Raw genomic sequence first — 24,522 nt, forward strand, 5'->3', positions numbered from 1 at the left:
TTGTTTATAGTAATAATAGCTACATCATAGACTTTAGGACAAGGCAAGCTAGGTAAGCAATGGATAATTGGTGTTGAACTTTGTATCACCATTTAGACAGGCATATAGATTGGTCTGTTATTTAGTTTTAACTGATCGTATAGGAAAACTTCATTTGGACTATAACCCAGAAGTATAGAAATTGTTTAATAGGAATTATTTTTATTTGTTTCTAAATGTACTTAAATTGATGTTAAACTTTAGCAAAGACTTTCCTCCTGACAAGTTGCTTAGGAACACAGCGTTACACAGTTTTAAAACCATACTCTTTCAAGGAGGTAATCAGGAACATCAAGCCTCTCAAAAACCAGTGGATTTAGAAAGGAGCAAAAAAAAGGAATTGGAAAAAAGATTTCATCCTAAATATTGAAAATTTTGCTAAATCTGTGTCATGAAAAGGAGCAGTTTAGTTAATCTAGGTCAGGTTGGGGAACCTACGTACCAAACAGGTAGCACTCTTACCACTCGTACCATAGGCTCATCTTTTTTCTTCATTATTCTCTGTTTCCACTTCCCCTGCTCCCACCTGTTCAGAGTGAGTGATGCTAGCTGCTGTGATAAATAAGATCCCGGGAACTTAACACTGTAAACTAGTATGTCGCTCATGTCACGGTTCTAAGGAGGTTGGAGGAGGAGCTCTGCTCCATACAGTAATTCAAGGACACAGGCTCCCTCCATTTTTGTGACTCTGCTCAAAATCCTCTCCATTTGGCTGGTGGATGGGGAAGGAAGGAAACTGGGAGTTTATGGGCCAGGCGCAGAGCTGGTCATGACCTGTGTTCACATTCCTCTAGCCAGAACTTGATCTGTGCTTCCAACTAACTAACTGCAAGGAAAGATGGGAAATACATAGTGTGGTAGTGTGGTTGTGTGCCTAGGAGGAAAAGAAAGCATATTTTGACAAACACAGTAATCCTCTGGCACGCATCCTGCCCTTTCTCCATTTGGTCATCTTTCGTTATTCCTTCTCCTAAATGTGCGTTTAATGGTGTCTGTGGCTTTCAGTACTAAAGGTTCATTCCATCATCTCTTGCTATATGTACGTATTTTACCCCTATTTTAAAATATATCTGATTATTTCCATATTTCCTCTAATCATGATATTTATAATTATTTATGATAACTCAGAAACCACTGCTTATCTTTAGCATGCAGTGTTTCATCTGTCAGTAATTTTTTAACTGCAGGTGACAGAAAACAAAACTAAGAATGGTTTAAACGGATAAAGACAAGTTTTTTTCCACATCACGAAGTCTGCAAGTTTATCTGTTGCTGGTATTGGACAGAACAAGTGATTCTTTTGGCTTTTTCCTTATGGTTGCAGTATGGCTGCCACAGCTTCCAACTACATATTTACATCCAGAGCTGGGAAGGGGGCAGTTCCAGGTGTGTCTGTCCTTTTTGTCAGGAGATTTAAAGCTTTTCCAGCACATTTCTGCTTACTTCCTATTGGCCAGAATTGTGTAAGAGGCAGAGAAAGCAAGTAGCCTTTATGTTTAAGTGAGTAAAGGCGAGGGGGCTGGGAATGGCCGAAGGTGAACTGGCCAGCAGGTCAGCCACCAGATTTCTGACTAGTACAGGCGTATTTCCTTATAGCATATTTCCAATTAAATCTCTGCACTTAGCCCAATCAATTTATTTGACAATTTTAACCCAGCAATGAGTAGGGTGAACTTGAGAAATTATTCTAAGTCTTCTCTATCTTTAGAAGAGTGAATCAGTGTAACTTTCCTAGAGAGCAGTTTGAATTCAAAACCTTTAAAAACCTTATTTATCATTTAAACTAGTAATTCATCACTGTTGGGAATTTGTCATAAGAAAATAGTGAGACAAGAAAGCAAAGATGTGTTTATTATATGAAAAAATTGGAAGGATTAAATGAGTTGATAGCTCCCATATAGTGATATACTATGTAGGTATTTAAAATAATCATGAATAAACAACAAGGTCCTACTGTACAGCACACGGAATACCTGTAATAAACCATAATGGAAAAGAATATGAAAATATGTGTATATATGTATAACTGAATCACTTTGCTCTACATGAGAAACTAACAACATTGTAAGTCAACTTCAATTAATTAACTAAAATAATCATGAAGGTTTATAGTCATTGATACGGAATATTGCCATGACATTGTTAGATGGTAAAAGGTAATTCTTTTTTGTTTTAAAGTGCATACACCTAAAGCAAAAACCTTTGTAAAAAATATGCACCAAGTTGTAATTTCTGGGTGATGGGATTTTTACTTTCCACAGGATGTTTAATGTCCAAATTTCACTTTATTTTTTATAATGGGTAGGTATTACATTTACAATAAAAACTTTCTATTTTGAAAAATAGTTTTAGAAATAGAGTGCAAGATGAACTTTATGTTGATGTAAATAATGTACAAGGATCTCTTTACATGAGGGTCTTCCCATTTTGATCACTGCCTTAGCCTTCCACTTGGTTCTACCAATATAACTACTTTGTTTTGTATTGCTTATTAATGTATGGAAGTAGATTTCTGCTCTACTTTTTTCCTTTTTTTTTTTTTTTTGGTCTCAAAGCTCAATGCCCTGATTTCTTTTGCCCAAATGAATACAGTATCAATTCTTTTTTCTGCCCAAATTAATCTCTTTTAAAAAGTATGATCCAGAAAAGGGACAGAGGAAATGTGTACATATGATGTGGTTGAGGCTGTCTTCAGGGTAGCTTTTGGCAAAATTAAGAGCCTTTTAAATTTCAGAAACTTGGATGTTACCACCTCAATATCATCCCAATAAATAAGGTGGCATATAAGCTCTAGTATTTTCTATCCTAATTCTAGCAATTATCTCAGTAGTTCATATATCAAAGCATAGTATTCTGACCCCTCAGCCAATGCTTCTTCTGACTACTAGTAGCAGACCTACTAACATTAGCATGAGTTGGAGGACAACCATTTAAACACCCATTTATCATTGGTCAACTAGCATCAATCTTTTATTTTCTTATTCTTTACTTACACTACTCACAACCTTAACTGGAAATAATCTTCTAAAATGAAGAGTGTTTGTAGTTTATCACTCTGGTCTTATAAACCAGAAAAGGAGAAAAACCTCCCTACAACATCAAGGAAGAAGCTCCAACTCTGCCATCAGAAATTCTACCTAAACTATTCCCTGAAAGTTGCACATAAACAGTAAGATATTATTTTTACATGCTATGTCAGTATTAAAAAATTCTAGAGGATCCCATTGCTGTGTACTTTGTATATTAAATGACCTGCCCCATTACAATGTATTAGTACATACATACTTGATTGTATGATACATTGTATATATAATCATACACTGTTTATTCCATGTGTATGAGTACAAACTATGAATATTATATGATTACATAGAACAAAATATTGTACACATTCCATTAAGTCACATCAACTCTAATCACCATACTTATCACAACCAAAGACTTTCCTTAATCCCAAGCTTTGAGAAATAGGCAGCTCATCCCACAAACATGCCCCTTTTCTTGCTCTGGGCCCATAACATGGGGGTTTCTAGAACTGAACTGTATGTGGCATCTGGTTCTTGCTTCAGGACCATCTCACCTAAAATCTCTCAAGCTTTCCTCTTAAATAAGACATCCTGATGGACTAATGACTAATCAGCCCATGTGCACACATAACTGTGGTGTCATACATTTGATATTTTTAAATTTGGGGGCATGCTGTGACCCAGCTATGGCCATCTGAGGCCTTAACACAGTCAGTCAACACCTAGCTGAGCCTATACTGAATATTATTTTACAGCATCAACAACCATAAGGTATTAGTGCTTAAAATACATAAGAAAATTGATAAACACGTGTACATTCACATGTCCAAATAAAAATTAGCAAACTCCCCTTAGCCCCTGTAGACCTCAAAGTGTATATATTTAAGACCAATCTTGACATTTCCAAAACAAGATTAAAATATAACAGTACACAAAAGCCTACTTTCCCTCATTCTATAAGAAATACCTAAATCACAAATTAAGATATATTTTAGCCAAGATTTTTAACAAAATGAAAATTTCAAACACCAAAAATTCTGACTTTAAACCTATGGACTAGAAAAACTTACTCCCTCTCCAGTAGTTTAAAATACTTCTTCTAAACACTAGCATGCTACTTAAAATTCACAAAATTTTGATGGGCAGGGATCCCCTTATATCTAGCTTGTTACTATAACTTAATTAATAAAGCAAGGCACTAAAAATGCCTAGATGAGTTTACTAAGTCCATAAACACATGGGTTTGGTCCCAGTCTTTCTATTAATTCTTAATAAAATTACACATGCAAGTATTCCACATCCAAGTGAGAAAGCCCTCTGGATCACCAGTGATTAAAAGGAGCAGGCATCAGGCACATTAACAAGTAGCTCATGACGCCTAGATTAACCACACCCTGCAGAAAACAGCAGTGATAAAAATTAAGCCAGAAACAAAAGTTTGACTAATTTATACTAACTCACTAGAGTTGGGAAATTTCATGCCAGCCACCAAGGTCATATGATTAACTCAAATTAATAAAATTTTCAGTATAAAGTATGTTAAAGATATTCTTATAATAAAGTTAAATTTTAATTAGGCTGTAAAAAGCTGCAGCTAAAATAAACTACAAAAATGACTTTAATATTCCTGATTACACGATAGCTAAGACTCATACTGGGATCCAATACTCCATTATGCTTAGCCCTAAACCCAAACAATTAGAACAAAATTATATGCCAGAGTACTACTTGCAATAGCGTAAAACTCAAAGGACTTGGTGGTGTTTTTTATCCCTCTAGAGGAGCCTTTTCTATAATCTATCGATATAAATCCTGATAAACCTCACCATTCCTTGCTAATACAGACTATCGCCATCTTCAGCAAACCCTAAAAAGGAGGCATAGTAAGCACAAACAACATAAAACTATTAGTTCAAGGTGTAGGCAGCCTATGGGGTAGAAAGAAATGGGCTACATTTTCTACTTTAAGAACGTTAAATTTTACACAAAATTATTTATAAAATTAAAAACTAAAGGAGGATTTAGCAGTAAATTTAAAAATAGGCTTAATTGAGTTAGGCCATGAAGCATGCACACATAGATGGTCACGCTCCTCAAATACCGAAACCTATGTATACAACTTATTTATAACTATTTAACATCTAAGAGGAGACAGGTCAGTCAGAGGTAAGCATACTGGAAAGTGCTTGGACAGATCTAAGTGTAGCTTAAAATCATGTAGTTTACACCCACTAGATTTTCATCTTAAATGACCACTTTGAACCAAAACTAGCCCAAACTAATCAAGCTCAATTATAGTATATAAATTAAACATTTATTTACAAACAAAAGTATAGGCGATAGAGACTTTAACTAGTGCTATAGACAGAGTACCATAAGGGAATGGTGAAAGAAGTATTTAAATTATTAAATAGCAAAGTTTACGCTTTTTACTTTTTGCATAGTGATTTAACTAGAACAATTTAAGGAAAAGAAGTCAAATGCCCCGAAGTAAGATGAAACCTATGAACAGTTTTTAAAGAACAAACTCATCTATGTAGCAGAATTATGAGATTTGTAGACAGGGGCGAACAGCCTAATGAGCCTGGTGATAGTTGGTTATCCAGTACAGAATGCTGGTTCAACTTTAAGTTTACCTAAGAAACAATTCTAACATAAATTTAAATATTAATCTAAATAGGTAGAGCCCTTTACATACAGGATACAGATTTCCTTAGAAGGAAGTTATATTAATAATGTTATCAATATTATTAATATCATAGTTATTGTCATATTAATAATATCATAGTTGGCCTAAAAGCAGCCACCAAATAAGAAAGCATTCAAGTCCAACAGTTTACTTATCTTAATTCCACTAATAAAAACGAACTCCTAACGTAATACTGGATCAATCTATCAACAGAAGCAATACTGTTAACATGAATAACAAGAATTACTTCTCCTCACATAAGATTATATCAGAATGGATAATCACTGATAGTTAAATATAAATTTAACCTAATAATTATTTATTAAATCAGTTGTTAACCCAACACAGGTATGCGCTTAAGGAAACATTTTAAAAAGTAAAAGGAGGGCTTCCCTGGTGGCACAGTGGTTGAGAATCTGCCTGCTAATGCAGGGGACACGGGTTCGAGCCCTGGTCTGGGAAGATCCCACATGCCACGGAGCAACTAGGCCCGTGAGCCACAACTACTGAGCCTGCGCGTCTGGAGCCTGTGCTCCACAACAAGAGAGGCCGCAATAGTGAGAGGCCCGCGCACCGCGATGAAGAGTGGCCCCCGCTTGCCACAACTAGAGAAAGCCCTCGCACAGAAACGAAGATGCAACACAGCCAAAAATTAAAAAAATAAAATTAAAAGTAATCAAAAAGAGAGAGTTAATAAAAAAGGATAATTTGAGTTCATTAAAAAAAAAAAAAAAAAGTAAAAGGAACTCGCAAACACAAACCTTGCCTGTTTACCAAAACTATCACCTCTAGCATTTCTAGTATTAGAGGCACTGACTGCTCTGTGACAAATGTTTAATAGCCACTATGGTATCCAGACCACACAAAGGTAACTTAATCATTTGTTCTTTAAATATGGACTTGAATGAACGGCCACACGAGGGTTTTACTGTCTCTTACTTTTTTTTTCTTTTTTATTGAAGTATAGTTGATTTACGATATTGTGCCAATCTTTGCTGTAGAACAAAGGGACTCAGTTTTTCACATATATATATTTTTTAAAATATTCTTTTCCATTATGGTTTATCCCAGGAGATTGGAGATATTTCCCTGTGCTATACAGTAGGACCTTGTTGTTTATCCATTCAAACAGAAATGAAAAGAAAGCGGGAGTTGCAATGTATTTCACTTTTTAATTAGAGAAATTGACTTTCCTGTGAAGAAGCGTGATGACAGAATAAGACGATAAGACGCTATGGAGCTCTAATTTAGTCCAACACCCTCTCCCCCAAAATTAATGAAATCAAGGGATAACAAAACTTTAAATGGACTAAAATTTTGGTTGGGGTGACCTCGGAGAGTAAAACAAGTGATTAAAACCTAGACCAACTAATCAAAATATTTTATCATCTATTGATCCAAAAGCTTCATTAATGGAACGAGTTACCCTAGGGATAACAGCATAATCCTATTCTGGAGTTCATATCAACAGTAGGGTTTACAACCTCATTAAATCAGGACATCCCAATGGTGTAACCACTATTAATGGGTCATTTGTTCAATGATTAAAGTCCTACGTGATCTGAGTTCAGACCGAAGTAACCCAGATCAATTGCTATATATTTCATATTTCTCCCAGTATGAAAGGACAAGAGAAATCAGGCCTACTTTACAAAACTAACAGATGACATAATCTTAATCTTAATTAATTTACACCAGCCCTGCCCAAGAACAGGGTTTGTTAGGTGGCAGAGCCTGGTAATTGCATAAAACTTAAACCTTTATAACCAGAGATTTAACTTCTCTCCTTAACAATTTGGTTATAATCAACATTCTTTTATTAATCATCCCCATTCTACTTGCTACAGCATTCCTTATCCTAATCCAGTGAAAAGTACTGGGCTATATACAACTCTATGAAGGACCAAACATTGTTGGATGTGATGGCCTGCTCCAACCCATTGCCAATGCTGGCCAGCTATTCATTAAAGAACCATTAACATCATCAATATCTATATTATTGCATCAGTCCTAGCCTCTACATTGGCCCTAACAATATGAATTCCTTTACCCACGCCATATCCATCAATCAATAGAAACCTAGGCATACTATTTATATTAGCTGTATTATAGTCTCTCGTCAGGTTGAACCTCAAATTCAAACTATGCAGTAATTGGGACCCTATGAGCAATAGTGCAAACAATTTCATATGAAGTAACACTAGCAATCATTCTATCATCAGTTATATTAATTAATGGATCATTTACCCTCTCAACGTTAATCACTACTCAAGAATACTTATGTCTAATTTTTCCATCTTGGCCACTGACCATGATATGATTTCTCTCAATCCTAGCAGAAACCAACCAAGCTCCATTCGACCTAATAGAAAGAGAATCAGAACTTGTCTCTGGCTTCAATGTTGAGTATGCAGCAGGCCCATTTGCCCTATTCTTCCTAGCAGAATATGCCAACATTATTATAATAAATATTTTTTACAACAATTCTGTTCCTATGTACCAGAACTATACTCAATTTTATTATCAAAATCATCTTCCTATCCTTTTTTCCCTATGAATACAAGCATCCTATCCACGATTCCAATAGGACCAACTTATACATCTTCTATGAAAAACTTCCTGCTACTAACACTAGCTCTTTGAATATGAAATATATCATTACTGAGCATTATATCAAGCATCCCACTGAACATAATATGTCTGACAAAACAGTTAGTTTGATGGAGTAAATTATAGAGGTTTAAATCCTCTTATTTCTAGTATTAAGGAATTGCACCTACTCTTAAGAATTCAAAAATTTCCATGCTACCATATTACACCATATTCTATAGTAGGGTCAGTTAAGTAAGCTATCAGGCCCATACCCTGAAAATGTTGGTTTATATCCTTCCCATACTAATAAATCCCCTATTTTTATTATCATTTCACTATCATTTCAGGAACTACAGTTGTTATGATAAGCTCACATGGATTAATAATCTGAATTGGCTTTGAAATAAACATATTAGCTATTATTCTAGTTTTAATTAAAAAATTCAACCCACGAGTCAAAGAAGCATCCACTAAATATTTTTTGACACAAGCCATCACATCTATACTTGTTAATCTAATATATTCTGGCCAATGAACAATTATAAAAGTGTTTAATCACAACAGCCCTTGTCATAAAACTTGGACTTTTCCCCATTCCACTTATGAATGCCCAAAGCTCCACTAATATCTGTCCTAATTTTATTAACATTACAGAAACTTGTACCACTATCAATTTTATATTGAGTTTCATCATCCATTAATCTAAACATGTTACTAATTAGAGCTATATTTTTTTAATCAATCATAGTAGGCGGATGAAGAAGTCTTAACCAAACCCCACTACAAAAAATCAGCCTACTCATCAATTGGTTACATAGGTTGAATAACAGCTGTTACAGTTTATAACTATAATAATCCTATACTTATATCATAATAACACTCCTTACATTATTTATATATAATTCACCCACCACAATGCTATCCCTCTCCTAATTTATTAAACACCCTTAATTGCTATAATTATTCTCACTATTACATTATCATTAGGAGGCCTCCCACCACTTTCAGGGTTTTTACCTAAATGAATGATTACTCAAGAAATAACAAAAAATAATATTTTACCAACATTAACAGCTATCATAGCACTACTCAATCTATATATGATTAATCTGCTCTACATCACTAACCACAACCCCGTCAATAAATAACATGAAATAAAATGACAATATGAAAACATGAAATGAATAATACTTTTACCACCACTAATCATAATATCAACAGTGTTTCTTCCCTTATCATCAGTATTATCAGTACTGGATTAGGAATTTAGGTTAGCACAGACCAAGAGACTTCAAAGTCCTAAGCAAGTATTATTTACTGAATTCCTGAAAATAAGGATTGCAAGACTTTATCTTACATCAACTGGATGCAAATCACACTCTTATTAAACTAGATTCTTACTAGATTTGATGGGCTTTCATCCCACAGAATTTTATTTAACAGCTAAATACTCTAGTCAGTTGGTTTCAATCTACTCTCTCCATTCAGGGGAGAAATAGGGGAGAAGCCAGGCAGAATTAAAGCTGCTTCTTTGAATTTGCAATTCAATATGTCATTCGCCACAGGGCTTGGCAAAAAGAGGCCTCAACCTGTCTTTAGATTTACAGTCTAACGCTTGCTCAGCCATTTCACTATGTTCATAAACTGCTGATTATTCTCAACAAACCACAAAGTTAGAGTCACTGAGCATCTGTTTTTTGGTGCCTGTGCCAGAATAGAAGTACTGTCTTAAGCCTTTTAATCGTGCCAAACCAGGCCTGGAGCTTTACTAGGAGATGATCAAATCTACAATGTAGCTGTACCAACCATGCATTTGCAATAATTTCATAGTTATACCTAATTTCATAGTTATACATAATTTCATAGTTATACCTACTATAATTGGAGGATTCAGAAACTGACTAGTTCCACTAATAACTGGAGCACCTGATATAGCACTTCTCCCAATAAATAAGTTTTTAACTTCTTCCACCACCATTTTTAGAACAGGCTAACAGGCTGAACAGTATATCTATGTTTAGCTGGCAATCTAGCCTACATGGGAGCTTCTGTTGACCTAACCATTTTTTCCCCTACATTTACCAGTTGTATACTTAATCCTAGGTGCTATTAATTTTATTACCACAATTATTAGTATAAAAACTCCAGCTATATCTCATTACCAAACACCACTGTTTGTTTGATCCATCCTACTTCTGGCCATACTATTACTCTTGTCACTCCCAGTTCTAGCAGCCAGAATCACTTTATAGTTAATAACCACAACCTATTAATCTTTCTTTGATCCTGAAGGTGGAGGTGATCCAATTTTATATCAACATTTATTCTGATTTCTTTGGCCACCCAGATTTTTACATCCTTCTTTTACCTGGCTTCAGGATAATATCATATACCATCAAATATTATTTGGGAAAAAAAGAACCTTTGGGGTATATAGGAATAGTCTGAGCCATAATGTCTTCCCAGGCTTTCTCATATGAGCTCAGCACATGTTCAGAGTAGGAATAGATGCTGATATGAGCATGTATTACATCAGCTACTCTAATTACTGCCATCCCCATAGGAGTAAAAGTATTTAGTTGATTAGCAACTAATGGAGGTGATAATAAAATGATCACCAGCCATATTATGAGCCTTAGGTTTTATTTTCTTATTTACAGTAGGTTTAACGGAAATTGTCCTAGCTAATTCATCCTTAGACAGTGTTTTTCATGATACATGCTATGCAGCAGGACACTTTCACTACATCTTATCAATAGAAGCAGTATTCACCATTATAAGAGGCTTTGTCCACTGATTTTCGTTATTTGTAGGCTATAGACTCAACTCAACCTGAGCAAAGCTTCATTTTACAATTAAATTTGTAAGCATTAATATAAATCTCTTTCCACAACATTTTCTTGGCCTTTCAGGACTACCGCGATGTTACTCTGAATATACAGATGCATACACAACATGAAATACCATCTCATCCATAGGTTCATTTCATTAACAGCAGTAATACCAGTAATTTTTATAATACGACAAGCTTTCGCATCTAAACAAGAAGTATCAGTAGTGGAGTTAACAACTTCCAATCTTAAATGATTGCATGGATATTTCCCCCACCATATCATACATTTGAAGAACCTACTTACATAAATTTAAGAAAGGAAGGAATCGAAACTTCTCCAACTGGTTTCAAGCCAACTTCATAACCATTGTGTCTTTCTCAATAAGTGAGATATTAGTAAAAATTACATAACTTTGTCAAATTAAATTATGGGTTCAAACCTTTTACATCTCTATGCCATATCCATTCCAACTAAGCTTGCAAGATGCAACATTGTCTGTTATAGAAGAACGTTTACATTTTCATGATTATACACTTATAATTGCTTTCCCAGTTAGTTCTTTGGTTATTTACATCATTTCATCACTACTAACAACTAAACTAACTCACACAAGTACAATAGATGCACAAGAGGTAGAAACAGTTTGAACTATTCTAGCTGCTATTATTCTAATTTTAAGTGCTCTACCATCGTTACAAATTCTTTATATAATCGTTGAAATTAATAATCCTTTCCTAACTGAAAAAACTTTAGGTGACCAATGATAATGAAGCTGTGAATACACAAAATGTGAAGTTCTAAATTTTGATTCCTATATAATTCCTACAACGGATCTAAAACCAGGAGAACTACAACTACTACAAATATATAATGGAGCAGTCTCACCTACAGAAATAACAGTCCAAATACTAATTTCACCCGAAAACATCCTACACTCATGAGCTATTTCATCCGTAGGCCTCAAGACAGATGTTATTGCAGGGCACCTTAAACAACCCTAATTCTACATGACCAGGCTCATACTGTGGACAACATTCAGAAATTTGGGGGTTATGTCATAACCTCATGCCTATTGACCTCGAATTAATCCCACTAAAATATTTCAAAAATGATCGACATCAAATTATAAAATCATTAAGAAGCGAAATAGCATAAACCTTTTAAGTTAAAGACTGAGAATTTTAACCTTCCCTTAAGGATATTCCACAACTAGATACATTAACATGATTCATCACTATTATAATTATAGTACTATTTATTATATTTCAGTTAACTTTCAAAACATTCTTATTTTTCAACTCAGAATTGAAAACAAAACATCAAAACATTACACCCCTTGAGAAACAAAATGAACAAAGATTTATTCACCTCTTTCACTACCCAAACAATAACAGGATTACCTATTGTTATTCCAATAGTTTCCCAAGTGTTTTATTTCCCATACCTCACCAACTAATTAATAACCGCATAATTTCTATCCAACAATGACGAATTCAACTTACATCAAAACAAATAATGGCCATCTGAAGCAGCACAACTTTCGCCATTGAGGCAGCTCTGCCACTGGGAAAAAAGCGCCGGGACCCTTCCAAATGAGGGTTCTTGTAAGCGCAGGGCTCCTCTAAGTGGGCAGGGCCTGGGATTCACTACATGATAAGCATGAGTTTGGTGGGTCACTCTGCATTATCATGCAAGTAAAGGTGATCCCTAATACATCACTTATCAAGATTTTATTTATTGGCTCAAAAAATCTACTAAGCCTTCTACCACATTCATTTACACCTGCTACACAGCTCTCAATAAATCTAGGAATCGCCATTCCCTTATGAGCAGGAACAGTAATTACTGGCTTCCGCCACAAAACAGAAGCATCTTTATAGCCCATTTCCTGCCCCAAAGGACAACCATCCCACTCAGTCCTGTATTAGTAACTATCTAAACCATTAGGCTGTTTATTCAACCAACAGCCTTAGCTGTGTACCTAACAGCCAGCACTACTGCTGGCCACCTATTAATTCATTTAATTGGAGGAGCAAGACGTAATGAGTGTTAGCCCTACTACGGCTTTTATCACACTTATTATTTTGATCTTGTTTACTTTTCTTGAATTCTCAATAGCTTTGATTCAAGTTTATGTATTTAACTACTAGGAAGCCTTTACTTGCATGATAATACTTAATGACCCACCAAACTCATGCATATCGTATAGTAAACTCCAGTCCCTGCAGTTTCCAGGAGCCCCGCACTTAAAGGAACCCTCAGTTGGAAGAGTCCTGGAGCTTTTTCCCCAGTACAGAGCTGCCTTGATGGCAAAAGTTGAGTTGTTTCCTGCCACCACCCCCTTTCAAAGGACTTGACCCCATTCCCAGAGCCCCCTTTTCCTGAGGGACCCGTCAAGTCACCTCTTTCCCTCAGGACTTTGTCCTCCCTGGGCAAGGTTTCCCTCACTCTTTCTTACTCACCTCTAGCTGCCTCTTCAGTTCGTCTTCCCACTTCTCCTGGCTGGTCCTGAAATCTGTCTTCATCAACATGGAGACCTCGGGACTGTTTCTCTTTTGTTCTTTGTCATGAAAACAGCTGTGTGATCTTAGGGAAGCATTGCTTTCTCTGGGTCCCAGTTTCCTTGTGTGTAGGAAGAAAGGGCAGGTCAGATAGGACCAAGCTGTGTTCCAAAGGAGTCCAGCCCAAGATCTGTTTTACACATTGGGCCTTCCTGGTAGTCCATATTCAAGATTGAGCTTGAGTAAAGGGTTTGGGGCTGAAAAAAGACTTTCCACTCCTGAGCTCCAGGGCCCCTCCTGCCCCTCCGCCCTGTGAGGCGGCAGCAGAGTCGGGATTAGGAGCCTCTGCTCCTTTCTGTTCATGGTCTGCATGACTGGTGCCCTCTGTTTCTTTCCTGATACGGGTTCAAATTGTCAGCAGACAGGACTGAGGCCCCAGCCTGGATCTACCTGGCCCACCTTTCAAAGTCTCTGGACCAGCGAGGGTTTCTTTGCTGGGTGGGCTCCTGCCACCCCTCCCACGCCAGCAAGCGTTCTTCTCTTCCACGGCCTCAGGGTAGAGGCCGACAAGGAAAGTGATCATCTCCCCGCACTTTACAGACGAGGAAAGTAAGGCACAGAAAGATTAAACCAATTCCCCGGCTCCTGCTCAGAGCCAGGATGAGACCTGGGTCTCCTGGGGCCCATCCATGTTCCTTTTATTAGCTCCAAAGAGAAACAAGTTTTACAAGTTTGCTTGATGTTCCCCAGCTGGTATCCCACCTAAGGGTTTTCACATGGGAAAAGACAATGGCTCCTAAATTGAAAAGGCCAGAAAGATCTAAGCAGTTTAAGAGACAGCTGAGGCAAGCAGGCCCCACTGGATAAGTATGTACCAGCAGGGGTGGGGAGAGAACGTCTGAAATGAAATTTATCTGTTTGCATAAAAGACACAGAAATGGCTCCTTCTGCAGGCCAGGGCCAAGAAGAGAGGTGTTTTCCACCCCATCACCTTCAGTGTGTGCTACTCCCGGCTGAGCATGAGTTTCAGCGCCCCTGAGCCCACCTCCCCCTAAACTCAAACACCCGAGAGCAGCCTCCACGAGTCCCAGAGACGTCCTCATGGAAGGGCACCTGGAGATGCCGTGAGGCCTCCGCTGCCTCATTTTTAAGTCCCTCCCAGGAAAGGGAGTCCACGGCCTCCCTCAGTGACTCCTTCCGTGGCCCTTGTTTGACCTGCCAAGTCCGCTAAGGTCCGTGCAGGAGAGAGACGGCAGGCGGCTTTCTGTCAGGTTAGCTCTCCCTTTCCTCCGTTCATTCTTACACATCCTCCTCCCACAAGGGAGGAGAAAGACATACAAGACACATTGGTCTGGTCTTCAAGAACTCAAGTCAGGTGCAGGGGAGTGGGGTGGACAGGATTCTATACTACAGTGTGGCATCTGTCATTTCATTTTATATGGTTGTGTTATATGTCTTATGTAAACCAGCTTAAATCTTTGTTGAACTATATAGTGTGAATAAATCAGTTAAACTCTAAGTGTGTGTGTATGTGTGTGTGTGTGTGTGTGTGTGTGTGTGTGTGTTGGACGGGAGGCTGGTTCCGTAGCGCCTCTCTTCCAAGTGTCATCACTGGTCTCTCATCTCATCTCATCACTGGTCTTTCTGCTGCCAGCTGCCCCCTCCACTTTCAACCTGTCTTACAAGCTATCACCTGCTAATGCACTGTTTCTAAACTTTCAATCGTTCTCCTTTGCCTATACAATTGAGTAAAAAAATCACGTCTGGCATGGAAGGATATCCAAAGTATCATCCCTCTGACTTTTTCCAAGCAAATTTCTCTCACATTTCCCCTGACCTCGTGCAATTCTTTAGCCTAAACCAATCTGGTCATTGACTCCAAAGCGCTCTTCAAATCCCTGACCTTTGTCCATCACCATCTCTTGCTCCACCTGTGATGCCTGCCTCTCTCTCTCTCCCTCTCCCTCTCTCTCTCTCTCTCTCCCTCCCCCACTCCATTGCCGACATTCAAAACCCTACCCACCCAAGGAGATGCCTACTTTACAACAAATGCTGCCCTCTTCTCCCTTTCAAAACTGTCCCCAGACAGTGATGACAACGAGAAACAGAAATGCAAATTACCCCCTTGACAAAGCTAGCGGACACGTATAACTCAAAATCACAAAACATAATAAAGAGCTATCAGTGCAATTACAGCCAAACAGAGAATGAGAATATCCTGGAGAGTCCTGCCGCTGAAGTGAGGGAAGGCTAGCTCCTCCCCCATCACCTCATTAGCAGGTGAAAGCAAATATCTCAAGTAGGAAGGGTGCCTTTGGGATTGTAAGTGGAACTCCCAAATAAAATTGATCGTACGTGGTTCTCCAAAAGCAGGTGACGACCATTCAGAGGACAAAACTAAAGAGCTATTTAGCAATGAGAACAAGCAAGTGCCTTGGCAGCAGGAGTTTCTCTGACCTGATTTGTCTCCAAGAATATGCGAGGAAGAAGGGTCAAATGTGGAATCACATGTACAAGCCGTATTTGCACAGAAGGCTCTGTCTGAGCTCTATAGTTGCAATCTTGGTTGGTTTGGGGGGAGTAAAGTATAAAAGAATGAACTCACACCCCTCACATCACGTCATAGGAGAATACTTGTTACAGTCTGGAGTGCAGGCCTGTCCTCTCTCCATACATAACTCCTAAAAACACCTTGCCCATGAAACTCTCACCTTATCCAAATGAGAGTAATGATTTAAAATGTCTATGTTGGGACTTCGCTGGTGGCACAGTGGTTAAGAATCCACCTGCCAATGCAAGGGACACAGGTTCGAGCACTGGTCCAGGAAGATCCCACATGCCGTGGAGCAACTAAGCCCGTGTGCCACAAGTACTGAGCCTGCGCTCTACAGCCCTCAAGCCACGACTACTGAGCCCACGTGCCACAACTACTGAAGCCCATGCACCTAGAGCCTGTGCTCCACAACAAGAGAAGCCACCACAATCAGAGCTCGTGCACTGCAAGGTAGAGTATCCCCTGCTCACCGCAAGTACAGAAAGCCTGCGTGCAGCAATGAAGACCCAACGCAGTCAAAAATAAATAAATTAATTTAAAAAAATAAAAATAGATAAAATGTCTCTGTAGTGATAGTTAAACAAAAAGGAGAACAAAATATTGAGAAGCATGACAGGAAAAACAAATAGCAGGTGAAGTACAGTCACCTGAAATAGGTTTCCATGAAACACATTTGAGAAACATGAAAAATGAGACCAAATATAAAATTATGAATTTAGAAATTTGATGAAGCTATGACCTCCATAAAACAAGAGCATAATGAAGACAAGCAGGAGCTCATGGTAAGGCTAAGAAAGCAGGAAATGAAAGATGAACTGTCGCAGCTAAAGAGAGCAGTGGAGGAACACGGAAGCCTGGCAACGAGGGACCAGTAAGAAGGAATTATTATTTATGTCACAAGCCATTCATGTAAATTCATATCTAGACTCAGCCTCATGAATTCCCAGGATTCTTGATCTGTTCTGCTTGGGTCCAGGACTGGCTGGCCTGTCTTCTGTTTTCCATCCTCAGAGGCTTTTTATCCAGTTTCCTTAGAACCACCAGATCTGGTTGGCTGACTGCTGGCCTAACTCCTCCTCCATTGTCAGCTTTGACACAGGGGATCTCCTGCTTCTGTTTCATTTCCATCTCATCTTGTCTCATTCTTCATTCAGCAAATATTCGTTGAGCACCTACCATGGTTCTACCCTGGGAATATGGTGGGAAGCAATTCAGACACATCCCTGCTCTCATGGTGCTTATAGTCTAATAAGGCACACATATCTTTAAAACAAAACAAATACATGTAGAATTGAGTTGTGAAGGGGGCACTGGTAAAGTAAAACTTTTTTTTTTTTTTAAAGAGAAAAGCTGCTATTTAAGTGACCGGTGCCACTCAGTTTAAGAGGAGGAAGCACACCACACAGGACAGATATTCTTCGTTCTGGAAGAATCTGCCAAGGATCCTCTCTCAGGTATGAACTGGAAGGCCAGAAGGCCCCCTCTGCTGGGAGAAGGTGTCCCAGGAACTTGGCTGTGTTGTAAAGTCTGCTCCACCTGATTTTTGGAGCGCAGAGCTCTGAGCGCTCCAGGAAGAGGCTGAACAAAGGACAAGTAGGCCAAGGAGACATCTTCGCCACCACCAAAGAGAGCCCTGCCTAGGGTCACCGTGAAGTCACTTTTAAAACTATGTACCCCCTTGCTCATTTAAAGTTGGTATGTAAAATTTTCATCATAAATTTAAATAGACAGGATTTCTACTTATGTTGTAAATTATTGACATTTAAACATAGAAATATACCTCATTTTTAAAGATGCCTAAGAGAATACACATATCAATGGTTTGACACTCACTGATAAATGTCTGTGATTTATTTTAATATTCTGCAGTTAAGTGTGATACTGTGTGTGCGCTACTCAGGTTAAACTCCAACAGGTCAGCTAGGATACCAGAAAGCTAGGATTAGAAAGGCCACAGGCCAGGACACTTCCACAAGTGTATCTGCATCCTCATCTCAATCCACACCTGGACTCAGCTAATTAGCATAAAGGTCTGAAGTGTGGTTTTATTGGTGAAAGCAGTGGCCTGTTAACTGGCACAATGAATGTTGATGATGGGCTTTTTCTTTGGGGAGTTAGAGGTATGCAGGACTGTGGGTGGCTATGGTTTTAGAGGTACCCCTTACCCTAGAGTGGACCCAGGCAAGGTCGATGTGCCCAGAGGGAAGGCACCAGAGGCTCATCCCCTGACAAGTCAGCCAGCGGCCGATGGACGAGGATGGCCGATGGCCTGATGCTTGTTGAGCACAGAAAATCCTGGCTCTGGGGTGCCACATCCAGAGGTCAGTGTCCTCCCGCTCATGGGTGGGCAGCTGCATAAGCTGCTTTGTGCCCGATTGTTAACAGTGTTTAATAAGTGTCTGTATGTCTCATAGAAGTCGATCCGAGATGTTTGAGACCTTTGCTTTCACCTGTTAGTGGGATTGTGAGGAAGTAGCTAGCCTTCGGGAACCTCAGACATCTTTGGTAGCTAAACCTGAGAGGCGTATATGATTAAATTGGTTTAGCTTATTAGTTCACGACATGATCATAATCCCTTAGTAAAAATTATCCAGCTTTTCTTTTCTTAAATTTAATTTTAATTTTTTTTTTTTGTTTGGCCCTGTTGGGTCTGCATTGCTGTGTGCGGTCTTTCTCTAGTTGTGGTGAGCGGGGGCTACTCTTCGTTGCAGTGCACAGGCTTCTCATTGCGGTGGCTTCTCTTGTTGCAGAGCATGGGCTCTAGGCACACGGGCTTCAGTAGTTGCGGCACATGGGCTCAGTAGTTGTGGTGCACGGGCTTAATTGCTCCGTGGCATGTGGGATCTTCCCGGACCAGGGATTGAACCCGTGTCCCCTGCCTTGGCAGGCGGATTCTTTAACCACTGCGCCACCAGGGAAGTCCCAGTTTTTCTTTAATAGTAATACATTTTACATGCTTTTTGTTATTGTAAACTTTTATTTCCATATACTTCCTCCCCACAGAATTTTATCCTAATGTAATATTTTTATACAAGAGCATTTTTTATTAATCACCGTACTATATTTCTTTGAAATAAATATATTTTGCTTTGCAAAGATACACACCATATGTATATATTTTTGCACATCACAAAATATTCTCATTTCAAACATTTTTTCAACCATTTAAAGTGTAAAAATCATTCTTAGTGCTGTAGGCACTAGAAAAACAGCAAACGCAGGAAGAGGCTTTCTCTGAACTCCCCTTTAATGACCTTTAATTGGAGACTTAAAGAATGAATGGGAGTTTGTTAGCTTGCCCTTGAATGACTCTAAACTGACATTGAAAAACAGCCATTTTACCTCCTGTGCACAGCGAGGAAGGGTGTTGTGGCAGGTCTTCAGGCTCATCCATGAGACGGGAGAAGCCTGATGCGTCAAGCCCAGCTCAACCACTTCCTGGCAAGGCAGGAGCTGCTCACCTCTTTGTGAGTCTGTAAAATGGGGCACGGCAATACCTACCTCATCGGCTTATCATGAAAGGCAAGTGGGTAAGACACGGCCATCACTGAAAACACAGAGCAGGTTTTATGGAGGGGTTCGCTGTTATCACTATTCAGGAGGAAATATTTCTCCCCGAATTGCATCCAAGCACAAATTACAGTAGGTCTTTCTGTATTCATTTAATCCTTTCAATAACCCTGTGAGGTAGGTTAACAAGAAAAAACCCCAAAGAGCAGTTTTCTTTTCCTTCTTTTGGAATCAACACTGCCTCAAGCCCTAGCTTTACCTGCATTCTGTGGCTGTGACTGACCAGGGACCGGGGCACTCAGGAGGTGGCTTCCTGCCGAACCACCTTTAATTTTTTAGATGCCCGGCTCCCAGGTGTCCAAATTCTTATTGCTTCACTTTCTGGGCCAGCAGTGGCTGCAGGAGAAGCCAGGGCTCAGGTGTGTGACTGTGAGGAGATGACCAGTGCCACCCAGGGAGGCTGCACCCTGCCTGCTGGACCCTCAGTGGTCAGATGGCCCACTCCCAGGGGTCTGGGTTGGGCCATTTGGAGAGCCATCTCTAAGTGTCTCAGACAAGTTTCCAGATCTCATCCTAAAATGGGTAAATGAGTTGAATGCATAACATCGAAAGGCTCCCAGCCCGCCCTGCACATTAGCAACGAGCTGTTTGAACGAGGCAGGAAATACACTTAACCTTTTCTTTCACTCTTCTTTTTCTCATTTATTTTCATATTTATTCCATCTGGCTATATTTTCGAAACACTGTAAACTGACTTGAATCCTTTTTGGAATCATAAGTGGCAGCCAGGAAGTGGAGGGCAGAACCAAGGGCGCAGTGATGGGGCTGAGACACGCAGATGGACCTGGGAGAGGTTAGGCAGTTAGAACCCCAAACTCCAGCCACTGGCTGGCTGGGGGAGCACCTGGCAGGGTCCCCATACCCCTCCAGGGACACCAGCAGCAAAGACGCCTTCCAGAAGCTTGGGTGGCTGCAGACAGTCGTGGAGCAGAGGCAGAACGACAGGGCAGATAACACAGGGTGACCACCTGGACGGCTAGTTTTTGAGATCACGTGACACACACCGGCGAGATGCTGAGAAATAACTAGGAGACGTGCTTCAGGAAGAAGTGAGCTGAGCTGGCAGTGACTCAAACCATTGCAAACTGAGCATTCGAAGTCAACACAACTCACTTTGCTCTCACTGGGCATGCTGACCTCCCTCCTCTTCTATCTCTATACCTTCTCTGTGGATTCATCATCAGATCAACCTTCCTGAAGGTTATGGGGGAGGAGCCGCAGATGGGAGACAAGGTGACTAGCCGGAATATGTCCACTGATGGCCCTCCACGTGCCAGAAACTTACTCCTCCAGGCATCCTTTGCGGTAGGTCGGTTTATTTCCTTATTACAGACGAGGACACTGAGGCACAGAAAAGTTGTTTACTTGCCTGAGGTCACATAGCTAGTAAATGGCAAAGCCAAGATCTAAACTGAGGTCCGACTCATCCCCTTGTTATAAATGCCGGGAGGAATGACTCATTCTTTGGGACCCAGTGAACTGCAGGTGTTTGATGGAGCCAACAGTAGATGCCAGGAGACAGAAGACCACTACATTTCCACAGACTTCTTACTGTCAACACACTGGTCTCCTCTAGTCTGCTGCCCAGATGCTGCCACCTCTGTTGAAGGGGTCTCCCTCCCTCAACAGTGTGGAGGCCTCTGCTGATAAGACCAAGTGGCAAATCCTCACTTTCATTCTGTCTCAGACAACTCCTTGTGCTCCACACCCTTGGCTCTGACTAGCCACACTCAAGCTGAGCTGTTATCAGCTACACAAAATCAATAGCACCAATCCAGGCAATAAAATGACTGCAAAAAATTCATCTTTGCACTTGAGGTCAGCTAAGGGGCCAAATTGAAACTCTCAACTCAAGCTTGCTAAATCAGTCAATCCCACCCCAGACATAGCTCTCAGGCCCCAGGTCTACATCTAACATCAGGGTGGGGCAGAAGAAAATGCCCCAAGAACCTCGGCCTCGCCTGACTGCAGCACTCTCTGCAGGGTTAGGCAGCTGGAGGGGGCCCAGCTCGGTTCAAAGGCGTCACTGGGAGTCCTGGGAATATTAGCTGAAACATGGATCCAAGACCAAGCACTCGAGAGCAAGTTCCTGTACACCAACCCCAGGGGAGGCTCAAGAAATGTCAGGAATTGGAAGAGAGGAATGCATGCCTCTGGGTGCCAAGGTTAATTGGGGGCAGAACCAGAGAACAACCAAGAGAGAAATGAGAAACCAGAAGCTGGCAGACTCATCTGATGAATTGTCTTTCTGTAATCTTGTGAATCCTGAAAAATGGCCATACTGAATTCTAGAACCCTGAGCAAATCACTTGTCCTGAGCTGCTTCTCCAGGTTGGCAGTGCCCTGGGGATTGTCAGGCATCAGTCTGCCCCTTGCTTTATGCCTGCTTGGAGCCCTCAGTAGCCACATATGCATGTGTAAACTCTTCCAGAGGATGGGCACAGCCATCTTGATTTTGTAATAAACATCACTGGCAGACCACAGGAAATTGTTCCTTCCAGAATTCCTGAACTCCAGGCCTATATATTCCATTGCCTACTCAACTTCTCCACTCAGGTGTCTAATGGACAGCTCAAAGTTAACATGTCCCAAACTGAACTGTGAAGCTTCCCCTTCAAACTTGTCCTGCCTTTAGTCTCGGTCAATGCCAGAACCATGTTTCCAGTTCTTCAGGTCAAAAACCTTGGAGTCAAAACCCACATTCAGTCCATGGAAAACCCCGTTGACTCTATCTTCGAGATGTATTATATGAGATATATACAGAATCCAATTGTGTTTATCACCTCCAAACACAAGCCACGGTCATCTCTCTTCCAGGTTATTTATAATAGCCTCCTATATGGTCTCTTCATCTCTACTTCCTCCTCCTCTGGCTATGCTCACCCAGAAGCCTCTGTTTTCTTTTTTAAAATAAGTCAGATCACATCACATTCAGCTAAAAAACCCTCCAAAGGCTTCTCATCTTACTCAAAGTACTTACAACAGGGAAATCCCTGACAGTCCAGTGGTTAGGACTCCGCACTTTCACTGCTGAGGGCCCAGGTTCAATCCCTGGTCGGAGAACTAAGATCCTGTAAGCGGCGCGGCACAGCCAGAAAAAAAAAAAAAAAAAAAAAGGACTTACAGTGGCCCACCAAGCCCTACTGACCTCCTCCTATTCCACTCTCCCTTGCTTACCTACTCCAGCAACCCTGGCTTCTTGTTCTTCCTTGAATATGCTATGCCTGCTCCTCTCAGGGCCTTTGCACTTGCTGTTTTCTCTGCCTGAAGTGCTCTTCCCTTCTTCCCCCAAATATCACCACAGTCCTCTGTGACAGTTCTAAAATACGTTCACAAATTCTTTGATACTCTCCCCTTGAAGAGGTGGAGCCTAATCCCTCTCTCCCTAACTTAGTGACTCAATTCTAAGGACTAGAATAAAGCAGAAGCAATGGTGTGGGACTTCAGAGGCTGTCATAAAAAGCACTACAGCTTCCTCCTCATTTGCCCTCTCTTGGATTACTCACCCTAGAGGAAGCCAGCTGCCATGTCATGAGAACACTCAAGCGGCTCTGTGGAGAGGTTCACATAGTGAAAAACTGAGGCCTCCTGCCAACAGCCATGGGAGACAGCCACCTTGGAAACAGGTCCTTCAGCCCCAGTCAGGCCTTCAGACGATGCAGCCCCAGCAAACTGCTTGACTGCAGCCTCATGAGAGATCCCAAGCCAGAACCACCCCGCTAAGTTGTTCCAGACTCCTGACCCTCAGAAACTGTAAGAGAATAAATCTTTGTTGTTTAAAGCTCTACATTTTGGCGGCTTCCCTGGTGGCGCAGTGGTTAAGAATCTGCCTGTCAATGCAGGGGACATAGGTTGAAACCCTGGTCCGGGAAGATCCCACATGCTGCGGAGCAACTAAGCCCGTGAGCCACAACTACCAAGCCTGTGCTCTAGAGCCCGTGAGCCACAACTACTGCGCCTGCACGCCACAACTACTGAAGCCCACGCGCCTAGAGCCCGTGCTCCACAACAAGAGAAGCCACCACAGTGAGAAGCCAGCACACTGCAACAAAGAGTAGCCCCCGCTCACCGCCACTAGAGAAAGCCCACGCACAGCAACGAAGACCCAATGCAGCCAAAAATAAATAAATAAAATAAATAAATTTTTTAAAAAGCTCTACATTTTGGGATAATTTCTTATGCAATGATAGATAGTCAATATGCTTGCTTTCTCATTCCTCTCAAGCTTTTGCTGCATTCCTCAGCTTTACCCTCCATATTCACTTCCTGAATTCAAGATTCATCCATTTTTTAAGCTTGTTCTGATGCTATTTTTCTAAGGACTCGGCCTGGGCTGATCTTTTTTCACTATCACATGGGCTGGAAAAGGCCCCCAGGTTTTAGATAGTGACAAGGTCATTCAGTCTCTTTCTTAAGAACAGGTTACAAAGACAAGCACCTTGAATGCTGGTGGGTATGTCTTTCATACATGACCGATGATTGGTTTCCAAGGAGTTTAATTTAGTCAAACAGGCTCCAAAAGACACAAACAGTCCAAGTGGCAGACATCCCAAGTGGAGGCTAATCTGATTGTCCTTGGTGCCAGTACATTCAAATCTGTCATGTGTGGCCAGCCTGCAGTCATGTGGCACCAGAGGGGCAGCTGTATCAACAGGGCCCTTGCAGGTCCACACACGACGTGGCCAGAGACTGAGTTTCAAATAGGGGAGAAGGAAAG

The 24,522-nt window shown here is 40.6% G+C and overlaps 1 protein-coding gene across 5 annotated transcripts in view; it reads right to left on the reverse strand.

Annotated features, from left to right (window-relative positions):
- The window catches only part of LOC309622494 (uncharacterized protein), a 96,441-nt gene that overhangs the window by 27,732 nt on the left and 44,187 nt on the right, over positions 1-24,522 (reverse strand). For all 5 annotated transcript variants that reach the window (XR_014240907.1, XR_014240908.1, XR_014240909.1 and 2 more), the window contains one exon: positions 13,643-13,802. Coding sequence is in view for 1 of the 5 variants with exons in the window: in XM_082378574.1 (XP_082234700.1) it covers positions 13,643-13,802 (160 nt within the window). In the remaining 4 variants the exon portion in view is untranslated. The remainder of the gene's footprint in view (positions 1-13,642; positions 13,803-24,522) is intronic.

Source organism: Balaenoptera borealis (genome assembly GCF_965194805.1).
Source record: "Balaenoptera borealis genome assembly, chromosome: 2".
Lineage (NCBI taxonomy): Eukaryota > Metazoa > Chordata > Mammalia > Artiodactyla > Balaenopteridae > Balaenoptera > Balaenoptera borealis.